Source organism: Chanodichthys erythropterus, chromosome 7, assembly GCF_024489055.1.
Source record: "Chanodichthys erythropterus isolate Z2021 chromosome 7, ASM2448905v1, whole genome shotgun sequence".
In the NCBI taxonomy this organism is placed as follows: Eukaryota; Metazoa; Chordata; class Actinopteri; order Cypriniformes; family Xenocyprididae; genus Chanodichthys; species Chanodichthys erythropterus.
The window spans coordinates 28,969,266-28,994,004 of record NC_090227.1 but is presented as its reverse complement, the minus strand read 5'-3'; the positions used below and the strand labels follow the sequence as shown (position 1 = coordinate 28,994,004).

The 24,739-nt window shown below is 37.4% G+C and overlaps 1 protein-coding gene across 5 annotated transcripts in view; it reads left to right on the top strand.

The window, feature by feature from the left end:
- The window catches only part of tspan9a (tetraspanin 9a), a 241,296-nt gene that overhangs the window by 122,345 nt on the left and 94,212 nt on the right, over nucleotides 1–24,739 (top strand). For 3 of the 5 annotated variants that reach the window (XM_067390088.1, XM_067390087.1, XM_067390086.1), the window contains exon 1: nucleotides 20,558–21,817. In XM_067390088.1, the coding sequence (XP_067246189.1) occupies nucleotides 21,464–21,817 (354 nt within the window). In that variant the 5' untranslated portion in view covers nucleotides 20,558–21,463. Of the gene's footprint in view, nucleotides 1–20,557; nucleotides 21,818–24,739 lie in introns of those variants that run through there. The other 2 variants (XM_067390091.1, XM_067390090.1) reach the window with 1 other exon arrangement.

Sequence of the window (24,739 nt, the reverse complement as noted above, 5' to 3'; positions counted from 1 at the left end):
AAAACGTGCAGTGTATCCCGGGCTGCAGAGAAAGCAATCAACATTGATATTAAAATCTCTTTTGTGGTTTTTCTTTCTTTGTGGTTTTTCTATTCCTATAGTTTAGGTTTATATTAAGCAAAATGCCCAATACCCATGGGTGGCACACTTCAGAAATGAGAAAACAAATCCATTTAGTGACAGAAATGAGTCATGGAGCTCTATGGGATGTCAGGTTTGCTCATCTGAGAGGGATGATTCATCAATGGGTGCAAATGACTTTTTGTTCTCCTTGTAAATATTTTCAAAACACTTGCTTGAGATGAATTTCAGAGTTTTGGGGGTCTCCCACTGATTGATCTTTAGTTTCAATATGTGTCGTGAAATACAATTTCCTGCTTCACAGATTAGGCAACATTTGCTTTATTTAGTGTTACTCCTCTGGTGTTTTTTTTTTTTTTTTTCTTTCACTTTCATTCTCATCCTCTTTTCCTTTTCCTCTCTGAACTGTCAGCAGACTTTAAAGAGAATTCAATCAAGTTGCGTTCCACACTCTGTGGCCCTGCCGATTTAGTTGGAACACCATGAAATATGACTTGAGGTGGAAAGACATGACAATAAAGCGGAAATGTTGCCACCAAACACAAAACGAAGCCGTGAGTATGAAGGAGTGCAGACGTCACTGCTTTTACAGGTGCAGCTTCTTCTGCTTGACCTTTAAGTCCTGTTCACTTTTTACTTTTGTTTTCATTCCAAAATGCCTGCAGTATTTTATTCACACACAAATACATGTTGAAATCTCTTAACCTTGTGACTCAGTCCTGACTTTTTTATCACGGGTAATTATGAGGCTCCTTCTGTCATACCATCAGAGTTTAAAATGAGGGCACTTCACCTTGAGCGACACGTCACCTTGAACATTGGAGGTTTTGGCATAATTAGCATCGCAAAATGGCTTTAAAGATTAATATTATAAAGACGGACCTCTAAAGACAACAAGGCCTTGAATGAACAGACCCTGAATTGAAGACGCAGTTCCATCTTGCCCTTGTCATTCATAGACTATGCATCAACATATGTATTTTTTCCCCTTGAATTTTGTTTTATGCTTCTGTCAGTGTTCTAGGGTGCATTTTTAAGGTTGCACGGAAGCCAAGGAAACTATAAATCATGAAATTCATGCAGCGCTTTTGCTAAATCACCTCTCACAGCTAGGTGTTCTCATAAATAAAAAGGTAATCGAAGGCTCCTGATTACAGATGCCCAATAGAACACAAGCGCGCACACACACACTTGCATGCACTTGCGCACACACACACACACACACACACACACACACACACACACACACACACACACACACACACACACACACACACACACACACACACACACACACACACACACACACACACACACCTGTGGAGTATCAGGAATAGCAAGGACTTGCAGACATCCTGGAGCCAAGGGACCCAAAGCAGACATCTAGAACTAGAGTGGAATTACTGAGCTGACTATGCAAGACTACAGGTTACACACACACACACACACACACACACACACTTATTTGTTTTATCTAAATGTGCTAAAAACTATTTGCATCTTTATAAAAAAAAAAAAAAATGTTTTTTCTGACTTTAATTAACCTCGGTTTTGCCCTTGAAAAGCTCAGTGAATCCACACACTCACGTACTCTTGATTATCTGTGAGGCATCTTCTAAATTGCCATGGCTGGTGGGTGCTCTATTATGCTGCGGTTCTCCATAAAACCAATGATTCTGCACTTTTAGACAATATTTATTGCAAATTGTAATATTTCAAAGCCCAGAGCAAAGCGTTATACATGCACTCATGTGTAAACAAGCCCCATGTTTTCTTAATGTGGAGTAGTGGAGATTAGCTGGAGATGTTTTCATTTTATTGAAGGTCAGTGTGGGTAGAGGATCTGGAGGGCATTAAAAATACATCACTTCTGTGGGCAGGTTGATAGCACAACCCGGTATCTTGTTTCTAATGGTGAGGATGCTGGGTTTGAACCTTGTGCTTTCAGCATCATCTCCACTGTATATTGTATATGTGGATTCAAGCATGATTGTTGTCTTCATATATACCTAAACGAACCGAACTAAGGAAGAAAATTCACCAGGTTCTGACATAAACGCCTCAAACAAGCCAATATTTATTTATTTATTTATTTATTTATTTATTTTCATTTTAAAAGAACCAATTAATTGAATAGGATAGTCCAAGTGCAGAAATTTAGGGAAATCCATTTTTGATCATGAGGATTAAATGAAAAATTCTATTCAAAATGCTTTATGCTGTCATAAGCTTGAATCATACAAACCTAGTCAACTGCCACGTTAGGAAATGTGATGGGCAAATAAATAATGCATTAAATTAATTTTCACAAAGTCACAATGTAAATTTTATATTAGTAGCATAATATAATTTTGAATATATTATAAATATTCAGTTTATCAACCATCATGTCCAGCAATATAACAAACTCATGCAACAGAGTCAAGAGAGCATTTTATAAGAGAGCAATGTGACTCTCAACCTAAAGACCTGCTGTCTTTAGGTTGAGAGTCACATTGCTCTCTTATATCATCTAGGATGTTTGTCTGAGAATATGTGTAAAGAGCAAATCTGATGTCTCTTAACTCGAGGGTCTGTTTTTTTGCAAGCTGTTACTTAAACCCCACCTTGAAGCCATTTTTATGGCAAAAGATCGACTGCGTGAAATTAAACTTCCAGCTATGACTCGAACAATCAAACACAGACGATAGCTTGGCTTTTTCCTCCTAACTGGCTTAATTTTTCATGACACAGATGATGATTTTTACACATGGGAGGCAGATATTGTAATCCGTAGCCAGTGGGTTGCGGGAATGTTATACTTTGCCTATAAATCATTTTGAGTGAGGATTTGTGCATCTAGAGAATGATTTAAAAAAGATGGTATCTAGGCAAAGAAAGCTTGAATATTTTTCCTTGTGCACACATGTCTCTGAAGTTTGTGGTGACCTATCATACCTCATCTACATCACTGTTGCTCAAGATATAGAATGATGGTGTCAATGTATGCAGAAGATATTATATGTGCTATTGGCCTTTCTAATGTATTTCAGCTGTCAGCAGGTGTCTGCGCATTGGTTTGCAGCTGCTTTTGTCTCTTATGCTGCCTCCAAGTCTTAAGAGTTTGGAAGTTGTAATATGGTGTGATGTATGTTCAGATGATTTTAGTCAGAATAGAATAATATTATTATTCCTTTGATGCCAGAGAGGAAATTAATTTCATGTAAGCCTGTCACTTCATAATTGTCTTAAAAATTGCTTTGTCACATCATTTAGCCAAAATTTCTGATGTTTTTCATCAACTGTACGATTTAGTTAATACATACAAATTCTCATGAATTCAAAACTCATGATAGTTTAATTAAAACACTTGACATGGAAATTCCTGAATCGCAAAGAAAAGTCAGATTTTTTGGTGGTGTTCACATATGATAGTTGTGGCATGACTTTAGGCCCTGTTTCCACCTGGTATTAATATGCGTTTTGGTAGATCGGATCACAAGTAGACAAGGCAGATATACCCGTTTACACCTGGTGTTTTAATCCGTCTCTTTTGTCCACTTTGATACTGATTTCTTCGAGGGGAGAGTCTATGGGTGGGTAAATGTATGGGTTTTTATCTAATGGACAAAATAAGCTTGTGGAATTAACATTTGAACATGCACAGAGACAACGGAAAACATACAGAGAGCATCAGCTTTCGTTTCTACCGCCACAAGACCACGCCGAACGCTGTGAGTGCATGCTAGAAATCAGGAATGATGAGGGAACATTGTGTTTGGTACATTTTTCATCTTCAAAACAAATTTGGGTCTTCAGCCGACAAAGTATTAATCTCATCTGGTTAGCCTGCTTCCCATAATATTTATGAGTTCAGTGAGCAGTCTTTTGCATTCAACCACATGAGCATCTACACTACGAAAGTAATCCAGTCGAATGTGTTTTCGACTACCTCTGGAAGTGGTTGAAAGTGTACAAGCTTAACACATGTTAGACCCCGTTTCTACCGGTATTTAGCGTTGTCCACTTGTGATCTGATCGACCAAAATGCATCTTAATACCAGGTGGAAACAGATGCAGATGTAACGCATAGTGAAAAACTAATATTGAAATTTAGTCTTGCATTTCCATATGCAGCGATCAGTATGCCAGAGATGTAAAATCATTTTACAGTCTGCTGTAGTTGCATAGCATCAGGCATATTATTAATTATGTTGAGAACAATTTAAAATACCCTTCTGAATACAGACAAAGGTATCTGACTACAGGAAAGGCTTTTTCAACAGAGAGCCAAGTCATGTTTCCAAACTCCTTATAGTGATTACTCAGTCAATAGAGTCATTAATAATGTCATCACTTTTGTTTATATGCTGATGTTTTGTGAACCTTGAGTTTGACGTGTTTGTAGAACATGCTCATTAGTATCATTGACAACTAAATGGTTTTTGTGTTAACATATGTACAGACTTGTTGTGGAGGTGGGTGTGAAAAATCTTGCAATTTCCATTGAAATGTTTACTGTAAGAAATCATGAAGACATCATAAGGGGAATTCGTGGTATCTGCTTATTAGTGCTTCAATACATTAAACCTGTGATTATATTTACTTTTCTTTTGAACTTTTGGGTTCGATAAAACCATCTTTTGAGAGTTAGATGTTCTTCCAAGTTGACTTTGAAAAGCACAATCTTTGAGTTTGTTTCATTGCGGAATGTTTTTGAGTTTATTCAAGGTAAGGCCATCTTGATTGTTGAAGCTTGGCTCTATCCCTGGAGAGAATCTCTAATCCTCCATTGGATGGACTCACCAATGCTAATCCGAATTGAAGGTTTCTGGGGCGTGATGTTAGGCTCCACTGCCTGTCCTTCTCGCCTCTCCATGCCATCTGCAGCCCTCTTTAGATCCCGTAAAGGACCGAATGGCTTCATTGGGCCTCAGTAAACAGTGGACGATCCAACATAGGACCTATCGTGTGCCATAGATTGAGTCTCTGGTCTTAAGCCAGCTGGACTACAAGGGGCTGGCCATATTGCAATGCTGGGTAGGCCAGCTGGTGGGTTTACATCCCTGACACCAATTACTTTTTTCTCTTGTGCTCTTCTCAAGCTAATTTCCTCCTGGTTAGCATAGCTTAATAGTCATTAAAGTGGTCAAAATAAGGAGTAATTTAATGTTTCATTAGCTGTGAAGTAGCTCGGAATGAGGTAATTATGTCTTTGGAAAGTTTGATAACTCTAGCGCTCATAATGGTTTTCTCAGAAGACATTGTGATGCTCATCTTTACTTTAAACCTTATTTATGAGTCTTAAAGTTTCATAATGATAACAGGAAGAACATAGAAGTACCTAACTTTATGCCCACAAGTCTGATATAGACACACACATGCACAAAATGGATGGCTTGAAGTGAAGACTTCTTATAAACAATGAAAGCATAAAATATGAAGTGCATCTAAGAAAGAATACACTCTTTAAAATACAAGAGGGCCAGTATTTTCTTTTAGGATGGTTCAGCCGCTTAACTGAATATGAGCTACAGTGACTCAGAGGACTATTTTTTACTTGTAAAAAAAAAAAAAAAGTGGATTACTCAGTAAATATACATCTGCGACATTTAATATTTTGGCTTTCATCACTATTTATGTTTGTCTCTCTACAGAGAAAATTATTAAAAAAATGAAAAAAAAAAATTAGCCAGGGATCTCTGGTTGAGTTGACACGGAATGACCCTATAGCATCTGTCGTCTTGAGTCTGATCTACATTTCCCTTTTACCTAGAAACATGAATCCTTATCCACACTAATTCTGGTGAGCTTAATGAATGGACATATAAATCCTCCATATAATAGAGCTTTAGATAAAAGAGCGGTAAGCCACAAGCCTACCCTGCTGCGTTGCCTCCATAGTTGCAGAGGCAGTGATGTATTGTTATAACGGTTTTGACCTCGAGGAGCTGTATCAGCAGCTCCGGTTCTGACAGCCCAGCTGCTTCCATTGAACTGCATGTTAAAATGCCGCCACAAACCTCAAAGATGAGGCTGGAGCCAATGTGCACCATGCCTACCTCCAAAGTTTCTAGACTCCACCTTCAGCAGAAGTAAGCAATAACTATAGACAGCTTCTTTTCTTGATAAGCTCAATATACAAAACTTCCCAGTCCCTGTGTGGATATTTGTGTTTCTATCTCCAGACCTCCTGATGTGTTTTCTATTGCTGTTTCCATGAAACACAGAGGAGGATTAAGTGTGTGTCGAATTGCCCGACAGGCGCCACAGGAATACTGCCCCTTATAGGCTTTTGCGATGGCGGAAGGGATCATTGGTATAATCACATAGCTGCAGAGCTGGAAATAGGCTGTAGTTGTGACCGCAGCATCCGCAGGTTCTTCGGAAAAGGTGAAGTGAACCGGCTGGCCGGAGTCACCCTCTCCAGGGATGCACACGTGGTGGGGAGCATTGGCCATAAACCACAACACTTTTATCCACCTCGCCCCCCTCTCAGATTCCCAAAATAAAAGTGACCCGCTCTCTCTTTCTCCTCTAATCTTGGGGGGTAACGGATGACTGACTATGCCTATCTATAGAAGGGGGAAGTGTTTCTCTAGCTGGGGGTCCTGCAGTTTGTATTTAACTCTGTAATACGCAGACAACAACCTTGTGTTCATACTGGCATTTGATGGATGAATTACAGCTGTACCATAAAATACTGAGTGCCATATTCCATGCTGAGCAGGTTTTAGGCTGCAGGTGCAAACAGGAACCTGTTGTAATTTGAGTGAAGGTCATCTAAACCATTTCGCAAGGTCTAACTTTTTGACAGTTTGGCAGTTCCATTGCAGATTTTTCACAAATCTGACTTGTCCCATGATAATGTGTGCTAGAAAAGAATATGTGCTGTTTCCTTCAGATTTCATCATCTATGCACTTCAAGAAGCCTTCGAATAATACACTTTTTTTAAAGTATGCCTGAACTGGTCTGATTTTTAACAGTAATTATTGAACAATAGATTGAATGTTCTTGGTTATTTTGTTCTTGGTTATTACTTTCATCCAAAAATTAGTGAATTGCCTAAACTTTCCGAAAAATTGTACGTTTAGCTTGTCACTGTAGCAGAACCAGGGCTCTAGAGTGCGACCAAATCAGTATAAATGGATCATTTATTTATGGTTTACAGATCGTGTACAGTTGGCTGCTTCAGAGTCCTGCAAGGGTCCTGTTTGATAAACCTGCACCCGCAGTTATTAACAGCACACCCGACCCGATATCCGACAGAAACACTAATTTTAATCCGTACCCGACCAGACCCATTTGACATAAAAACCGTGACCTGACCCGCACCCGCATCTCCTACATGAGGTAGACTAAAATCATTTTCTCATGTAGCCTAACAAAAGCAATAAACCAACATAAGGCACTCTATGTTGCTGCATTTAATTAAACATTGCATTAAACAGCACACGTAAAACAACAGAACAAAGAATGTTTTAGTAGACCTATTTAAGTTAGTAAATATTTTAGCAGATACACTCACAGGATTTTTGGGGCCCTGAGAAGTTTTGACATGCCCTGACATTTGTGCTTTTTTCAGTTGTTCATAAACATATTAATGACTAAAGTGTCATTACACTGTATTCAGCACAAACTAGGCTACAATAATATGTGAGGAACATGTATGTACATGTTTGTGTTTTTGAAGGAATAACATTTATGCGTAGTTATGGAAAAAAAAAAAAAAAAACTTAAGTCACTGAAATAAGGCCAAAAAATATATATTAAATCTGTGTTCACATGACTTCTGGGTATTGGAGGATGTAGACTAGAGTTTTTGCTTCAAAATGATGTAAAATTATCCGACTCGCTCATATAAAACAATAGAGAGATTTAATTTTTCTTAGACATTTTTTGTCAAAAAACACAGTATGCGTGGAGGCGTGAATCATCATGAATAATGCTGTGATTCACACCTGAGAAGACAAAATATTTGCATAATGAGGCCTTTCAGTCAGGTAGGCTGTGAAAAAACCCTGTGATCATGCTGATAACAGGATTAATGTCCACTCTTGACAAAAAAAAAACAAAAAAAAATGTGATCTCATGCACGTATTATGGCACATCATGTGAAGAAAATGTTGTATAGGCCTATGTTGAATTACAGTACCAGTCAAAAGATTGGACGGATTTTTTTTTTTTTTTTTAAAGAAGTCTTAAGTCTCTAACCAAATAATGGTTTTCTATTTTAATATACTTTAAAATATAATGTATTTCTGTGATGCAAAGCATCTGAACATTCCTACCTGTATGGCATTTGCCATGTGACATTCCAGGAACTAAAGGAGGCTTCCAGAGATCGCTAACATGCAGATAAACACTTTTCAAGATAATAAATACACAATTGAGGCGGTGTATACATGTATTGCCTCAGAATTTGCGTCTGAATAGCGCTCGTTCCATGGGTGTGGCGGATAATGAGCTGAATCACGGGCGTCTGACATGTCTCTTTTTATACAGATTACATAAACAGAAATTTTTTGTTTTTGATTTGATTTACACGATTTAAAACCTGACATTTCAGTTTCTTTAGACATAAGTCTAATTTTTTTTGTGATTAGTATTCACTAAGTTACAGTTCATTTTCTGAGAACTATCAGATTGGACTTCGTTCAGAGGGAGACGAGAGATCACACATCATGTTAGTTTTCTTTATTTTACAAAAAGCACAACATTTTATCTTCTTCTAAAAGAAGATATTCAACAGATTAAAATGGTGTATAACTCTTAATTGTATGTTCAACATTGATGGAGTATTTTGAGTCTCTTTCACACTGGTAAGAGAAAAACCGAGGTGGTATCGCCGGCGATACCTCAGACTCCAGAATGTTAAATACATAAAGCGAGCAAAGCGCAGTCTCTAATCACTATAGCTTTCAATCAGATGCAGCGTGATTGGCTACAATGCTCAGTGCTGTAAATCGTGCTATAAGCCTTTAACAGTCTTCAGACAGAGCGTGAACACAAATAAGCATGGGACCATTTGAAAGCAGCTGTCAAATGCACTGAATTGAGTTGGGATAGTCTTGGCTATTGGATATATCCACCCATGCCTACCGCTCGTCCAACCCACACAATATTATTCCACCCGTTACATAAAATTTGGCAGGTCACCCGTCGGGTACACGCCCGCATGCAGGACTCTGGGCTGCTTCATCTTTCAACATAGGTTTCTTTGCGAACTCTCCATTAAACTGTGCCTTGCTTACGAAATAAAATGCTCCGAACAAACATAATACATCAACATGATCCGGGATGCCATCAAAATAAACCATCCACTTGTTTTTGACACTGGGATCATTCTGAAGTCTGTACAGAGATGCAAACAAGCTGTTTAAACAGGCCACGTCAAAGCAAATGTTCTTTCACTCTTCCACTTGTCCAGTTGATAAAATCAAGTGCATGGAGCATGTCAGAAACTGAATGCACATCTGAACTGTATCCAGTGTAGACAGTTTCAGTGATTATAATGGGTTCTATTTGCTTTTGATGTGATGATCACATCCAGTGTAGGCAAATATCACCCGTTAAGCAACTGAATGCCAGTGGGTGGGGCCTATGGTGCAGTGATGTGTAATTTCTATGCATCTTATGTATCTTATGTATGCATCATTTTAATTCATTGCATGTGCACTACTGATGCAAGGGCTTTTCCAAAGGTTGACATAGTAATTATGCTGCCTTCTAATCCCATAACGTATTGCAACAAGCTCAGTTAACAAACTAATCAAAGATGGTGGACAAGGCGAGAGAAATGAGAGAATTCCAAAAGGTAGGCATCTTAATTTTAATTCAATAAAGCATAGCAACAAGCTTGGCGAAAAAGTGAGAGAAATGTCAGTTTCAACTGAATACTGAAAAGATTTGTTAATTAAAATCTTGTATTTGTATTTCAAATCTATTATTTACTCAATATTTGTGCATGCAATGCATTTTTATGTTTATTAGAGTTTGATGTTATTAGCTTAGCACCATGCTATCATCAATCTCCATTGAAATCAATTTTGAATTAAGTCTTCAGTGTGGGACGCTATTTGTTCAGCCTAGATAATGTTTGAGCTTTTCAATTTGTTCACTTAGGCTCCATGACTACTAATCTGTATAATTTTTTACATATAGTGATGCTAGTTTTAAGCATTTTATCACTTTGCTGCCTCTTTCTTCTTACATAATAAAATGATTTCAGCTCAAATCAATAAATCCATATGTCCATACAGTATTTATATGGTAACCAGTCATGTAATTAGCCAAATAATATACAGTTAGCTGGTCATTATCTCAGAATAACCACCTTATGGGTAATACTGGCAGGATTCATTTTGTGATAATGACCAGTTGGCTGATCATTATATTAGCAATGCTGTTTTAATTGGCCATTTATGTACACAGTTCATATGTACTGTTCAACATTCACCGTCTCACTGTCATAGCACTTTTATCAAAATGTTGAAACTATTTTTCTGAATCTGCTCTATGAACATCAATTAAACTGATGATGAATGAATAACCAACATCTTTGACTCAATGGGTATTTTTCTCATGTGCAATTATTCATAACAGTGAATAATTTGTTCATAGACACTATTATTATGCATTGACATTCTGATCCGTTGACTTGAAGGGATGACAAGTCCCTCTTGACCAAAAAGTGGGAAGCCATGCTTTTCTCATTAATCTACACATGCTTCAGGCTTTTTCATCTTGTTTATTCGAGAATTCATATACAGTGCTTGAACAAAGTCAACTTCAGTTACGTTCTGCAAGCCAGGCGTTTCCTCTGAGGCTGTAAATGCTAATGTCTGGTTGAAGTTTGTTTGCTCTACTTTGTTTAGGTTGTTCTGTCCTCTTGCTCTCTTACATGCTTATCTGCTGTTATGCTGATGGATGGGGCCGCGGGTTTGCTGTTTAAACTGGAGATTGAGGTGCCGGGTCCATGTTTCCCTCGTTCTTTCATTCACATTCTCTCTCTCTCTCTCTCTCTCTCTCTCTCTCTCTCTCTCTCTCTCTCTCTCTCTCTTGCCCTGCCTACCTGTGTGGTCTGCTGCTTTGTCAGTGCAGAGCTGACAGGAGGCCCAGCCCAGTCGTTTGTCTCCCAGCACTGTTCGTGTTTACTCAGAGCTCTAAGGTCATGAAGTCATGCTGCCTGCCGAAGAGTTTGGAGTAAACTTGATTTCAAACTGACAATCTGGAATTTTATTTCAGATTGTCTGACAGAACTGACAATGTGAAAGGATACTTTTAATATAGTTTCTCAGCAGGACTCAGAAGGGAAGGCCCTTTGACAGCATTTGTGGCATAATGTGGATTATCACAGGAAATAACTCATGCTCATCCCTCATTTAAAACAATAATTGTTACAGTAATGCCCTTAGAGTACATTGGAAATAAAGTATAATTAAAAAATATATATATATAAAGAAGCATACTTGAACAGTGGTCTCACCATTAAAATTATAATTTATACAACTTTAAAGCTCCAATAATAGGCCCACATTTATTTATTTATTTACTTATTTATTTATTTTACATTGACATCCATTTCCGTATAGTATTTACTTCCATTGTAAGAGCCTTAACCACTGGTTTTATGATGTTTCAAATAAAAACGTTTTGAAGTTAATGGAATATTAGCACAAAAAAGCAGATGTTTTCTTCACTCTAAAAAATAATTCAGGGGACTTGTTACCACAGCTTAAATAAATGTATGGTTGCACTGCAAGTAAAAAAATCTAATTTAGTTAAATTTAGTTTTAAGTTTTAATTAAACCTTTTAAGTTGCAAACATTATTTTGTTGATTTCTGTTGACTTAATAATGTTGATCATTACATCAACTTAATTGTTTGTCATTTCAAATGACTGCGTTAATTAGCTTTTTTAAAACATTAAGTTGTAGTAACGTAATTGTTGTGAGTCACCACTCGACATAGGATCCATTTGCAAGCTTTAATGAAGTATACAGGGTCGTACAGGCGATGGTCAGGAACAGCAAACAAGAGCAACGGAGAACAGACAATATCATGGTCAGAGACAGGCAGGAAGTCAGGGTAACAGGCAAGTATCACAGTCCAGGTAAACAGGCGGGGGTCAATAGGCAGGCAGCAGAGAAACAGGAAACGATAAACAGACAAGAATGGCAACAGGAAGGCAAACTGGGAAATAACGCTTAGTAATGACAGCCGGAGCAATGATCAAGACTTCGCGTCAGTCTGTGTGAACAGGCAGCTTAAATGGTAGTCCTAACCAGCTGCAGCTGGCGGATGATCAGAGTCCAAGGTATGGGGCTGATGGGAAATGTAGTGCGCGTCAGTGTAAGTGAGTGAGTGGATGCATGAATGTCAGTATTCCGGAGATGGAGCCCTCTGCTGGCCAGCGGAGGGGATCACGGGGTTCGTCTCTGTGACAGTAATGAAATTGTCTTGATAACTTCGGAATTTAGACTGTGGATTTCTAGTTCCCAGCATGCTTTGCATAGGACTGGAAAAGGAGAATAAATGTTGAAATTAAGTGTTCATTTATTGTTTTTAGTGAAGGGAAAGACCTGTAAGTGTTTAATGCTGTTATGTTTGACATTTAAGAGTATCTGTAATGTTGAAGGTTTTGTGGTTACCATTGTGCTGAAGAGTAGATACACAAAGGTAAACACTACATTGACCCTATAAGCAATAACTGCGCTAATGCCAGTGACAAGTAATATCTAACTTGTTCATTAAGTACACATGTTAAAGCTGCGGTTCGTAACTTTTTTTTTTTTTTTGGTTAAAAAATGATCCAAAATCAATTTTTGAGCATGTACATAACCAGCCAGTGTTCATAACTATCTCCTTACCTTAGCCCGATTAACAACGGTAAGCTTGTAATAATGTTTTCTAATAAAAGCGGTACTGGTGGGTTTCCACTGGAAATTCGAGCATGCAACCATTCGTCTTTGCTTTATTACTGTTTACATAAATGAGGAGTCCCAGTATAGTAGGCTATATCATGTGAGGATGCTGCAGGTTGCGGATCATTTATAGCCTTTTCTCAGAACTGCTACAATGCAGTCACGCAATGCTGATGTTGTTAACCTTAACAATTTGAGAACAAAGTATAACAGTAATAATAATTTGCACCGTTTGACGTGATGCGAGCTAAGAGATCATTAGATTTAATCACCATTGGTAGCGTGGTTTATTGTAATGCTTTTTTTCTCAGTTGTTACTTGTTCAGATGACATTTTCTGGTGAAAATTCTTATTTTGCTCATACTTCCAAGATGTAGAATCTGTGATTCCGAAGTACAGTATTCACTGGTGCAGTGACTGACAGCCACATATTCCCCTCAAAACATAAGATTAATCTGCGCTGAGGAGCCATGCCGTTGCATAACCCACGTAAAGATGATAATTCCACAAATAACTGCAATTGCAGGTTTCAAACAGAGATGGCGAAAAAGAGGCAAAACTTATGGACTGCAGCTTTAAATAATTTATGTTAGCATGTGCTATAGCTGTTGATTTGAACTGAAATAGATAAGATTAATGCTGCCTTCATGTGTTCTCGGAATTATCGTAAATACGAGTTTCCTAGGTAAAAATTACATATGAATGCCCTCCCATTAGAAACTTGAATGTGATAAGCTCGTAATCAAGACTTCAGAAGTGGGAATTATCACATTTCCGATAGCACGTGAAGGCAGCATAATTGGTTCCAGGGCTACAACTCTGGTAGATTTTTTTAATGAATTCATTTGTGTTTATGTTACAAATTATTTAGTTCCTGTAACTCAACATTTGATTATACCTTCAAATAGTTTAATTTATAAAACATCCTCAGACCAGCATTGTCTGCATTACAAAGAACAACATCTTGTTTTCTTTTACTTACTGATTGATGCCCTGCAGTAGAGTATATTGAGTTCATCACATAATAAACCCCTAATAAACCCTCTCTAGCAGACATTTTTACCAATGTGTTCCTTCACATTTGTCCATCTTTTTTCTCTTATTCTGTAGATAATGGGTGAGAACCTTGTTATTGACTAGTCTACTTGGACAAATTACCCAGACGTCACGAAAGGCCAGACTTATCAGCAAATATCACATGCAATCAACATGTGACTTGAGTCCCGAAATAGAGTGCCGATTGTTCATTTCTAATAATAACCTTTACCAAGACGTTGCTCTGCCGATTGCCAGACTTTTCGGAGACGATCTGTTGTTAGGCACAAATGTCTGACAGTCATTTGTTTGTTCAGAGAGGTCTTTCTCTTCATAGAGGTGTGTGGTCTAGTTTAGTGATCTTGCCGTTTTCACACCTGCATATGTACACAACACACTAGCAACTGTGTTTTGGAACAGCTCGCTGTGCATTTTCAAGGCCTTATTCATGAAATTATTGCCACTCCACATGTAGCTGTTTAAAATCATATACTGTAGATGAACAGAAAAAATAGATATTGATCTTTTTGACCTCTTGGCCTTTGCTTTCAAATGGGTTTTCTGAACAGAATGTGATATACATGTGATGACCTTGAATGAATTTATCCCTCCAGGAGTTATTTGTTTACCTACCTCAAATGTAACTTGTTTTTGAATGTTTCTGCTGCTGAGGTCAGTTGCTCTTCTGAGAAGTTCTAATCCTTATGGAATCTGTTGTAGGTATGTGAAGTGGATAATAAACCATATTAAATTGGTCTGCGTCATACGAAAATCAGTTTTGTGATACCTTGTCTGTGCTTGGATTTATATTTATACCCTAGGTATAAAAAACCTAGACATATTGTGTGCCAACAAATTAGTTTCACCAAATCTCAACAGGGAGAGTCTTTAACAGCCCTATTCTCAACAATTTAGAGCTTGTTTCGAACTAAAGCTTTTGCAGATGACTTAAACACAATATCATCCTTGCTGCAGTGAAATTAGATTGCTTAATCTCTCAGATAATGTCTTGGGAAAGCTACCACAGATCTCTAATGCAGAGCAATTAAAGATATTCAACTTATGAAAGCAACAAATTAAGATTTAAGTTAGTGAAGATAACGTGTTCTTGCGTATGCATCGATCTCTTTTTATGTCTTTGTAATCACTCGACCATGTAGCTTTACAATAATCCACTTAGGCACTCTTTGAAATTGTTTTTTTAATGGTTCTCAGTGGGTCTTAGAAGTATCTTCTACCCCCACTGTTTCATCCGACTGTTTGGCCTTATGTGGAGTGGACTGTCAAAAAGGGAACTACTGAGGCAGCGATCACTCTGTTTTATCTGTTTTAGGCTTCATTAATTCACACTGACAAGATTGTATCATAGTGTAACAGCGGTGGAAATTCAGTTTTTCTTGTTCCTGATTCTCTTTACTTGTCTCTTGATCTCTCAGAGCCCTTTCCTCTGTGCATGTTTGAAATTTTGTATGTGTTATTTGAAGCTGTCAAAGACACATGCACACACAAAAAAATCCTGTTAAATTTATGATAAAAATCTGGTAATTGCGGTTGTCAGATTTTTATTGTAAAAAATACCATGATGACAGAATGCCTTTCGGAGTGAGAAACTTAATTTAATATTATGTTTTAATGTGAATTCTAAGAAACTCATTAGTACTTTTTACTGCATTTTACATTTTGTATATTTCGTCATATATTGTAAAGTAACTTAAATTTAACTAATTAACTTTTTCTTTTTTTTTTTTTTCCTTCAACTGCTGAGGTCAGTCACTCCTCTGAGAAGTTCCATAAATTATAATCCTTGTGAAACTGCAAATAATGAACCATAGCAATTTGATCTCGTCATATGAAAATCAGTTTTGGCATGCTCTGGGTTAATTTCAATTTATTTAACATTTTCCTATCTCATGTTTCACTTATTTCAGTAGTAAAAAGATAAATCATTATGGAAGCCTGCTTCTTCCCCTAGAATAAATAAATAAAATGGGTCAATGGGAGATAAAGCCTAAAAAAAAAATGGTGTTGCATATTAGGATTTTATATTATATTATGAAGTCTAAATTGTGAAAAATAGTTTAAAACAATGATGTATAAATACTGTAAGATTTAAATATTATATCATTTTTCCATATTACAGTAATGAAAATGAAATATGCTGAGATTTCTGTGTAATTGTTATCTATCCATACAAATTCATGTCTGGAGCTTTAGGCCAGTGCTGTAAATTGCAGTCCCATCAATCCCTGCTACCACCATTCTTCACAAACATCAAAGACAACTTGTGTGTGTGTGTGTGTGTGTGTGCACGCATCCATGCCCACAAGAGAAATTGTGCTTGCTTGTGTGTTTCTTTTTGTCAGTCGGTATAAGCATGGTCTCTTGTGGGTATCGAGTTCGGCATGTGGTCTTGAGCGTGTGCTCTCTGCACAGGACAGAATCAAGAGTAGATGGCTTGAGAGGTAGCCAAACGAATGCCCGTCAGCCCGCGTGCCAGCATTGACGCAGGTGATATTGAATCAGGCATTAGCAGACTGATGACTTCAACCCGAAGGGCTCTGCAGTGTGGAGCTTTCCACTTGGGGTGTCCAGCTCTGAATAAATCCAGATTCTTCAATCAAGACCTTCCATTGCGCTGTCAATAGCATTGATATTAGGCACTGTTTAAAGCTGTGAATCATGCTACTAAATGCAGGGTGCACTGTGGATATCTGCACGAAAATGGCACTGTGAATTAGAGGCAGTATTGTGATGAGAAACAGCGATCGATGACAGCTGGCTGATTCACTGATCTAAGTAGCCAAATTAACCATTTCACACTTGCAGCTTGAAATGCTTCATTATTGCCTACTGACCATTTAGTCCAGGGTATCTGAAGCATGATAAGAGTGAACTAGATTTCTACTTTTTCTGCTGAAAACATGCTTGCAAATGTTGCTTACACCACCTTGTTTGTGGCCCACCCCCAAGTTGATGAAATTCTTGTCCATAGATATATCATGTTTTTTGTTTTTGTTTTGACGAAGTACATGACTAGAAAAATAGTCTGCAGGTGCATTTGAAATGTTTTAACTAATCATCTTGTAATGAATGTCATTTCAGTTCTACTTTCCTAGTACGAATTATCATATGAATTGAAAGACAATATACAAGCACTGTGAAAGGTTTTGCCACAAACTCAACTGACTGGCTTCTCTTCTGTATGATTTCATTTGAGTCTCTTCAGACCTTACTTTACATGAATAATGAGCTTCCACAAATGTTGACCTCCTAACTGAACTCCTTTCCACAAATTGATCATAAATAAAAATTAATAGCAGTTTTATCTTAGTACAAACAATAAGTGCAACCATAATCAAAGTACTCTCTCAATATTCAAAGTGCAAATGAAGAGTTCCATTGCAAAAACCTCTAAGTCTGTCTGACATGTTTTCTTTTTCTTTTTTTCTTATTATTATTATTATTATTATTATTTTTTTTTTTTAACCAGGCTCCAATGTTTAGGTTCAGTAATTTCACTTTATTGGCAATGAAACGGTTATTAGTCAGTTATTGAAATGCCGTGTTTTCAAAAATGTCTCTTTAGTCAATTCAATTTAGTCAATTAAGTCCACCTCTTTGGACAACAAGACAGTTAAACATTCAATTTATGTCAGTTTTACTGCAGCAAAAAGAACATTGTTGTGTTTCTACTTGCGAAATCCTGTCATTGCCAGTGTAACAATGGAATAACATGGACAAAACATGATTAAAAAAAACTTGCAGCTCAGCTATTGAAAGCCAGCTCATATGCACAGTGTCAATCATTTAAAATCATATGATTCTATTTGTGTCTTCCGATTGATTCTTCTGTGGACTTTGAGGCTTTTGCCGACAAAGGGACGTGGCATTTAACGGTTTCTGACAACAAACCGGTATTTCTGAATGGGCTGATGCTGGAATTTAGCGGATTCAAAGCAAAGTATTTGATGAAGGTATAGTATATGCAGAGAGCATTTGCTCAATATCATTATCTCATTTTTGATGGAGGTGGCTTCAAACACTTCAAATAGACCAAATTTTTCTTCAAGCATGATACAGAGCTAAATTCTTACGTTTATTTTGAAAAATCACAACCTTGATATAAAATTTGCAGCACAAGCAGTATGTGTCACCTTAAAGGTTAAAGGTGCCATAGAATTAAATATTGAATTTATATCGGCATAGTTGAATAACAAGAGTTCAGTACATGGAAAAGACATACACTGAGTTTCAAACTCCATTGTTTCCTCCTCCTTATATAAATCTCATTTGTTTAAAAGACCTCAGAAGAACAGGCAAATCTCAACACAACACAGACTGTTACGTAACAGTCGGGGTGTACGCCCCCAATATTTGCATATGCCAGCCCATGATCAAGCCATTAGACAAGGGCAGAACGTCTGGATGTGCACAGCTGAATCATCAGACTAGGTAAGCAAGCAAGAACAATAGCGAAAAATGGCAGATGGAGCAATAATAACTGACATGATCTATGATAACATGATATTTTTAGTCATATGTGTGAATATTTTTAGTCATATGTGTGAATTGTCTTTCTAAATGTTTCGTTAGCATGTTGCTAATGTACTGTTAAATGTGGTTAAAGTTACCATCGTTTATTACTGTATTCACCTCTATGAAGAGAAAAGAGAGAGACAAGAAACAAGAGAGCCATCGCTATTTTCATTTTTAAACACTTGCAGTCTGTATAATACATAAACACAACTTCATTCTTTATAAATCTCTCCAACAGTGTGTAATGTTAGCTTTAGCCACGCAGCATAGCCTCAAACTCATTCAGAATCTAATGTAATACATCCAAATAAATACAATACTTACATGATCTGATGTATGCAAGCAGCATGCATGACGAATATCTTGTAAAGATCCATTTTGAGGGTTATATTAGCTGTGTAAACTGTGTTTATGCTGTTCAAGGCAAGCACGAGCTCTGGGGGAGGGGGAGCGGGAGATTTAAAGGGGCCGCAACCTATATATCGGGGCATAGTTAATGATGCCCCAAAATAGGCAGTTAAAAAAATTGAATTAAAAAAAAATCTATGGGGTATTTTGAGCTGACACATTCAGGGGACACCTTAGACTTATATTACATCTTTTAAAAAGAAGTTCTATGGCACCTTTAATACTTAGGGTTATAGGGTCCCTTAATCAAAGTATGAACAATGAGGTTGAAGAGGAGTCTGCTTGGGCAAGACTCAAACCTGAGTCCATGTAAGGCTTATATATTTTAATTCAAATTGCTTTATGATTATTTTACTGTGCTATATTTAGCAAAGATGATTTAGCATTCTCTTTTGATTTAGAGATAATGTTTAGCTAAACTTTCTTATAATCTGTTAACAATTATTGTGAAGTGGTAGTTTTCTTAGTTGTTCTAGGGAAAATCTGGCATACATCCTTTTCCCCCTCTCTCTCTCCTTCACCTTTTCTATGTTTGAAGGCATATAAAAGTGGTATTTTTCAAGACCCCCTATTTATTTAGAAAGCCAAATAAGTACTTTTTTTTATTTATTATTATTTTAAATGAATGAGGACAGAGAGAACATAAAGACTGGTCTGATGGTACAGTTTTAACACTATGAGCCTGATCATGCACACTGAGATACAAAAAAAAAAAAAAAAAAAATAGGAATTTTGCTAATTAAAATATTTGCTCTTAAGTTGTAGCCAGCACATCACAGTTTCTCTAACAAGAGCCATATACTGAAATTTAAAAAGTTAAATTGCCTAATTGACTATTTACTTGACTTATGAACTCTTTTATAAGTCAAGTATATATATATATATATATAATATTATATATATAATATTATAATATTATATATATTATATATATTATATATTATATATATATATATATATATATATATATATATATATATATATATATATATATATATATATATATATATATATATATATATATATATATATATATATATATATATATAATATAATATAAAAAACACATGTTTGGTGTGAGCGCACAGCAATGCATCAGGTACTTAAGATGTAACTGTACGTTCCACAGAAAAGCCTAAAGTATCTTCAAGCTACTATCCAGTGTCAATGCTTGAAATGGTGCTATAATTCCTCAGGCTAATACACTGCCAATATATCCATGCTTCTTACACGGCAACGGGAGAGTATGGATAAATGGTTTTAAAGTAGTAAACACCAGTCACACACCAACCTCCAAATATAATCACAGGTTTCATTTCACTGCAACATTTCTGTAAATATCACATAGTTATATTTGATTAGCAAATGTATGCAATAGACGGATGACTCTGAAATGGTTAAATTATTAAATTCTGATCCTTATTTTTACACTTATTTCAACTCAAATTTCTTTGTTTTTATTAACATATCCACAGTCCTGTACTATAGCCAAGTGTGCAGCTGCATGCTTGGTCTCATATTCATCTCCCTGCCCCATCCAACAACCCTCCAAAGCCCCCCACCCGCCTTCCCTGGTCCCACTCCTCCTCCATCAGCTCATAATTACATTTAATTCATCGTAGCCCTCCCAGACTCTCCCCTGGCCAGTCAGCACAGTTGACAGCACTGAACTTGTATAGGCATAAAGCACAGTGATGATAAGCACATTAAAGCTGCTGTATTGGCTAGGGGAGGGTCTAGCTCCATTAGCTGCTGTCCTATTGGTGGTCTGAGTGGCAGAGGAGGGGCGGGAAGGAGTACAGGCAGAGAGAGAGAGAGAGGTGAGAGCTTTGCGCTAGGTTGGGAGGGAATGCCCACTAGATGCGGCTGCTGATAATAGCATGTATCAGCAGCAGAGCGGTGATTGAGAGCACAGACAGAGAGAGGAGGAGAGAGGAGCAAGGAACAGCATGCCGTGCCATAGAGTGGTTAAATCAGAGCAGCGTGATTGATTCAGGCAAACAAGGATAAAAAAATAAAGGGAGATCTAGAGAGTCTCTCGGAGCGCAGAATCCTGAGAGGTGAACGGGGGTGGAAGTTAGAAGGCTGTGGGAACTCATCAGCTCCTCGTGGAAAGGCACAGCTGAGGTCAGCAGGCAGGAGTGTGGGATCGAGCAGCAGCTGAACGAAGCCGGGCTGGGGGTGGACACTCTTTTAGAGGGGTGAAGAGTGGCGTAGGGTGAAGGAATACTGCTGAAACTTCAGTTACACTCAACGTGCACCTGCCCGTGGGAGTAACTCTTCTGGATATTACAGCAAGGCTACAGGGCAAGCTGCCACATCCACTAGAGCGATTTTGCAAAGCCACTGTCTGGTTGACTTAAGCCTGATCTTTTGTGTGAAAAAGAAAGACTAGCATTTTTGTAGCACTAGAGTGCAAGTTCAGGGTTCTGCTCAAGGGCTATTCTTAGAGACATGATAGAGAATGAAATAAAGAACGCGGCTTCCATTCCAGAGCATGGAGAAGTCAAGTAGTGAGGAATCCGCTATCCACCGTAGCCCTTCTGTGGACAGCCGTGACTCAGACTTTGCCCAAGCCTCCACCTCCGGACGGCCATTCGGAGGACGAGGCTTTACCGCTGGAGCCTTTTACGGGTCCACTGGCCCACGTGCGCAAACTGCTGCTCAGAGTGCGGCGGCCGGCGACGACAAAGGCAGTAATAAGTACAAGGCTCCTAAAGGCAGCAAATACGTGGTCTTTTATCTGGATCTATCCTTTGTGTTCCTCCTAGAGTTCAAGAAGTGCAACATGGCGAGAGGCTGCCTGTGCTGTCTGAAATACATGATGTTTGTCTTCAACCTCATCTTCTGGGTAAGTCACACTTTGAATTTTCTTTTCTTCTGCTCTGTTCTTCATCCACAGTAATTCTGTTACTATCTCTCTGATGGCAACAAATGTACATTGAGATGTCATGGTACACGCTCCTCAGAGTGACCCATGCCGGTACTGGGACTTTCCTGTCATGTGTTTTTCCTATGTTACGTCAGGCTAGCCATGCTCTCATTTACGTACTCGCTACTATTTCTGGCTGCCTTTGAGTCTCCTGGGGCACCCTGGGAAAACTGTGCCACACTCCCGGAATGGGTTTAGCTTGCGATTTGCTTTGATGAGATGCTGTGATGTTTACACAGAGCTTGTTAGAAAAGTGTTTTCTCTTTAATCACATTCAGTTATAACTCTTAACAACTGTGAAGTTTGTTGGGAACTGAAGTGAGAGGCTTGTCTTAAACTTATTCAGTTAAATGCATTTAGTTTTGTATTGCTTCAACAAACACTCAATTTATGGTGTGTCTGTTTAATTTTGCTCATGCATTTTATTCGTTTTTGTTATTATGTGGTTTACTGTTGAATTCTGATGATGGTCAGTCAGTTTGCAAACCTCAAGGCCGTTTTTTTGTCACTTTCATTTGTATTTGAAGCGAATCTCAGAAAGATGGAGGTAGTGGATTAAATGCTGATGGGGGAGAGTGTGTGGAGGACATGGGGCTGAGTCTTTTGTGCAGAGGCACTCATGCATAAACGTTAATCGTATAAGCTAACAAGGTTTGCCTCACAGATGTACTTTCAGAAAGTAATATCTGGGGCACATCTGACGCCCTATTAGAGGTACAGAGTCTGCCACAGCATAAAATACTTCCCTATCTATCCACCTCTCTGTCAATGACAAAAAAAAAGATATGCAAGTTTATATACAGTATGAATCCTAGAGCTTCAGTAAGTTGTGAAATGTAGTGCAGGACGGGTAGCTCATCAAGTTACCAGAGTCCTGAGGCTTGTTTTGATCTTGGCAGAGGTATAAGTCTAAAAGGTGTGTGTCTGCAAGGGAGAACAACATGTGGCGGTGTCACTAGAGTCATTTCCTGCAGGTCATTATGCTTGTGTGATCCTTTTTCACTAGAGATAAACCCAGAGTGACACCCCTATGGGTGCTTTTGCAGTTCAGCAGGGCATTAACCCAATCCGTAGCTGTGAGATTGCGGTCAAGGGTTGTGAGCTTTGATACGACATACTGTCAGCAAGATCTTGAAATCTCTGAATTGCTCTTTAAGAAACAAGGGCTAATAACAAGGGTTAGTTTTGACAAAGTGTGAGTAGTTGCAGCAAGAGCCGCCTTGTCCGCTGGTGATCCTGCTCCTGCTCCTGCTAAAATAATTTAGATGTTCTTGCAGTAATTTTCTTTTAATGATTCCTCACACAACCTGATTTGAATCCCATGAGGTCATTCCAACATGGGCAGCAGTCAAAGTCCTAGAACTATGCGTGTGCAGTTACCAGCGTGTGTGTGATTTAGGGTTACGACATTGCTCAGAGAGTGATGGCGATCGAAGCTTGGTGATCTTAGGAGAGTGTGACTCTGTATCATGACACCCCTGGGACCACGCTCCTCTTGCTTTGGCGCTCCAGGAATTGCAAGGTTACCATTCTGTGGAACGCCGATGCCTGTCACCCCATCCGCTTTAGAGAGCCAGGTGCTGCCGCCTGCTGCTTCTTCACAGAGCTTACGGTTGTAACTTGAGGCACTAGGTAAATACAAGCGTGAACCTCAGGCATGTCATCAGGCTTCTGTACAGGACTTCAGCAGTTGCTTGTGACCATCTGGCTTGTCTTTCTTACGTGGATTAGCTTGGTTTGAGCTGGACAGCTTCAGCACAGATTAGAGCATTTAGTGGTGAGCTTGGTCACACCATGCTGTGTTCCTGATTCTGTAACAGGTCAGCACTCACCATGTCTAAATGACCCACCATATTTTATTTATTATTATTATTATTGTTGTTTATCGGGATTGCACGTAAGTTGCCCCTCTGGCACCAAGCAGAATGTGACACATGCTTTGACAAGTAACTATTTGTCTCTTCAGTTCATATTTACATTTAGAAAAGAGTGTTTTGTACTGTTGCATGTTGTTTTGCAAAGTAATACTATTGTTATTGTACTAAAGCTAAAACAATATATTCTCAGGAGGAAAATATTTAATTAGTATAAATATATGTATCTCTAATATATATTTTTAATCTTTAAGGTATCTTATTTATTTATTTGCAATATGTACATATATATATATATATATATATATATATATATATATATATATATATATATGTATATATATATGTATATGTATATATATATGTATATGTATATATATATATATATATATATATATATATATATATATATATATATATATATATATATATATATATATATATATGTGTATGTATTTATGTATGTATGTACATATATATATGTATATATATATATATATATATATATATGTATATATGTATGTATGTACATATATATATATATATATATATATATATATATATATATATGTATGTATGTATGTATGTATGTATGTATGTATATATATAAAACACGTTTATATATAATATAATATAATATAATATAATATAATATAATATAATATAATATAATATAATATAATATAATATAATATAATATAATATAATATAATATAATATAATATAATATAATATAATATTTTATTTTATTTTTTTCAGATGACAGTCAAGAACAGGCCCTGCCATTTATATGGTTGTCTCTGCACATTAAGCTGTGATAAAGTATTTTAACAGAAAATTGCATTAATTACATCAATTGTTAATTTTTAATTAATATTGATTGCTAATGTTTGATTGGGCTACCTTCTCATAATGGCACTATCAGCCTCTCACATTCAGATAAGCTCACCAGATTCATTACATCCTC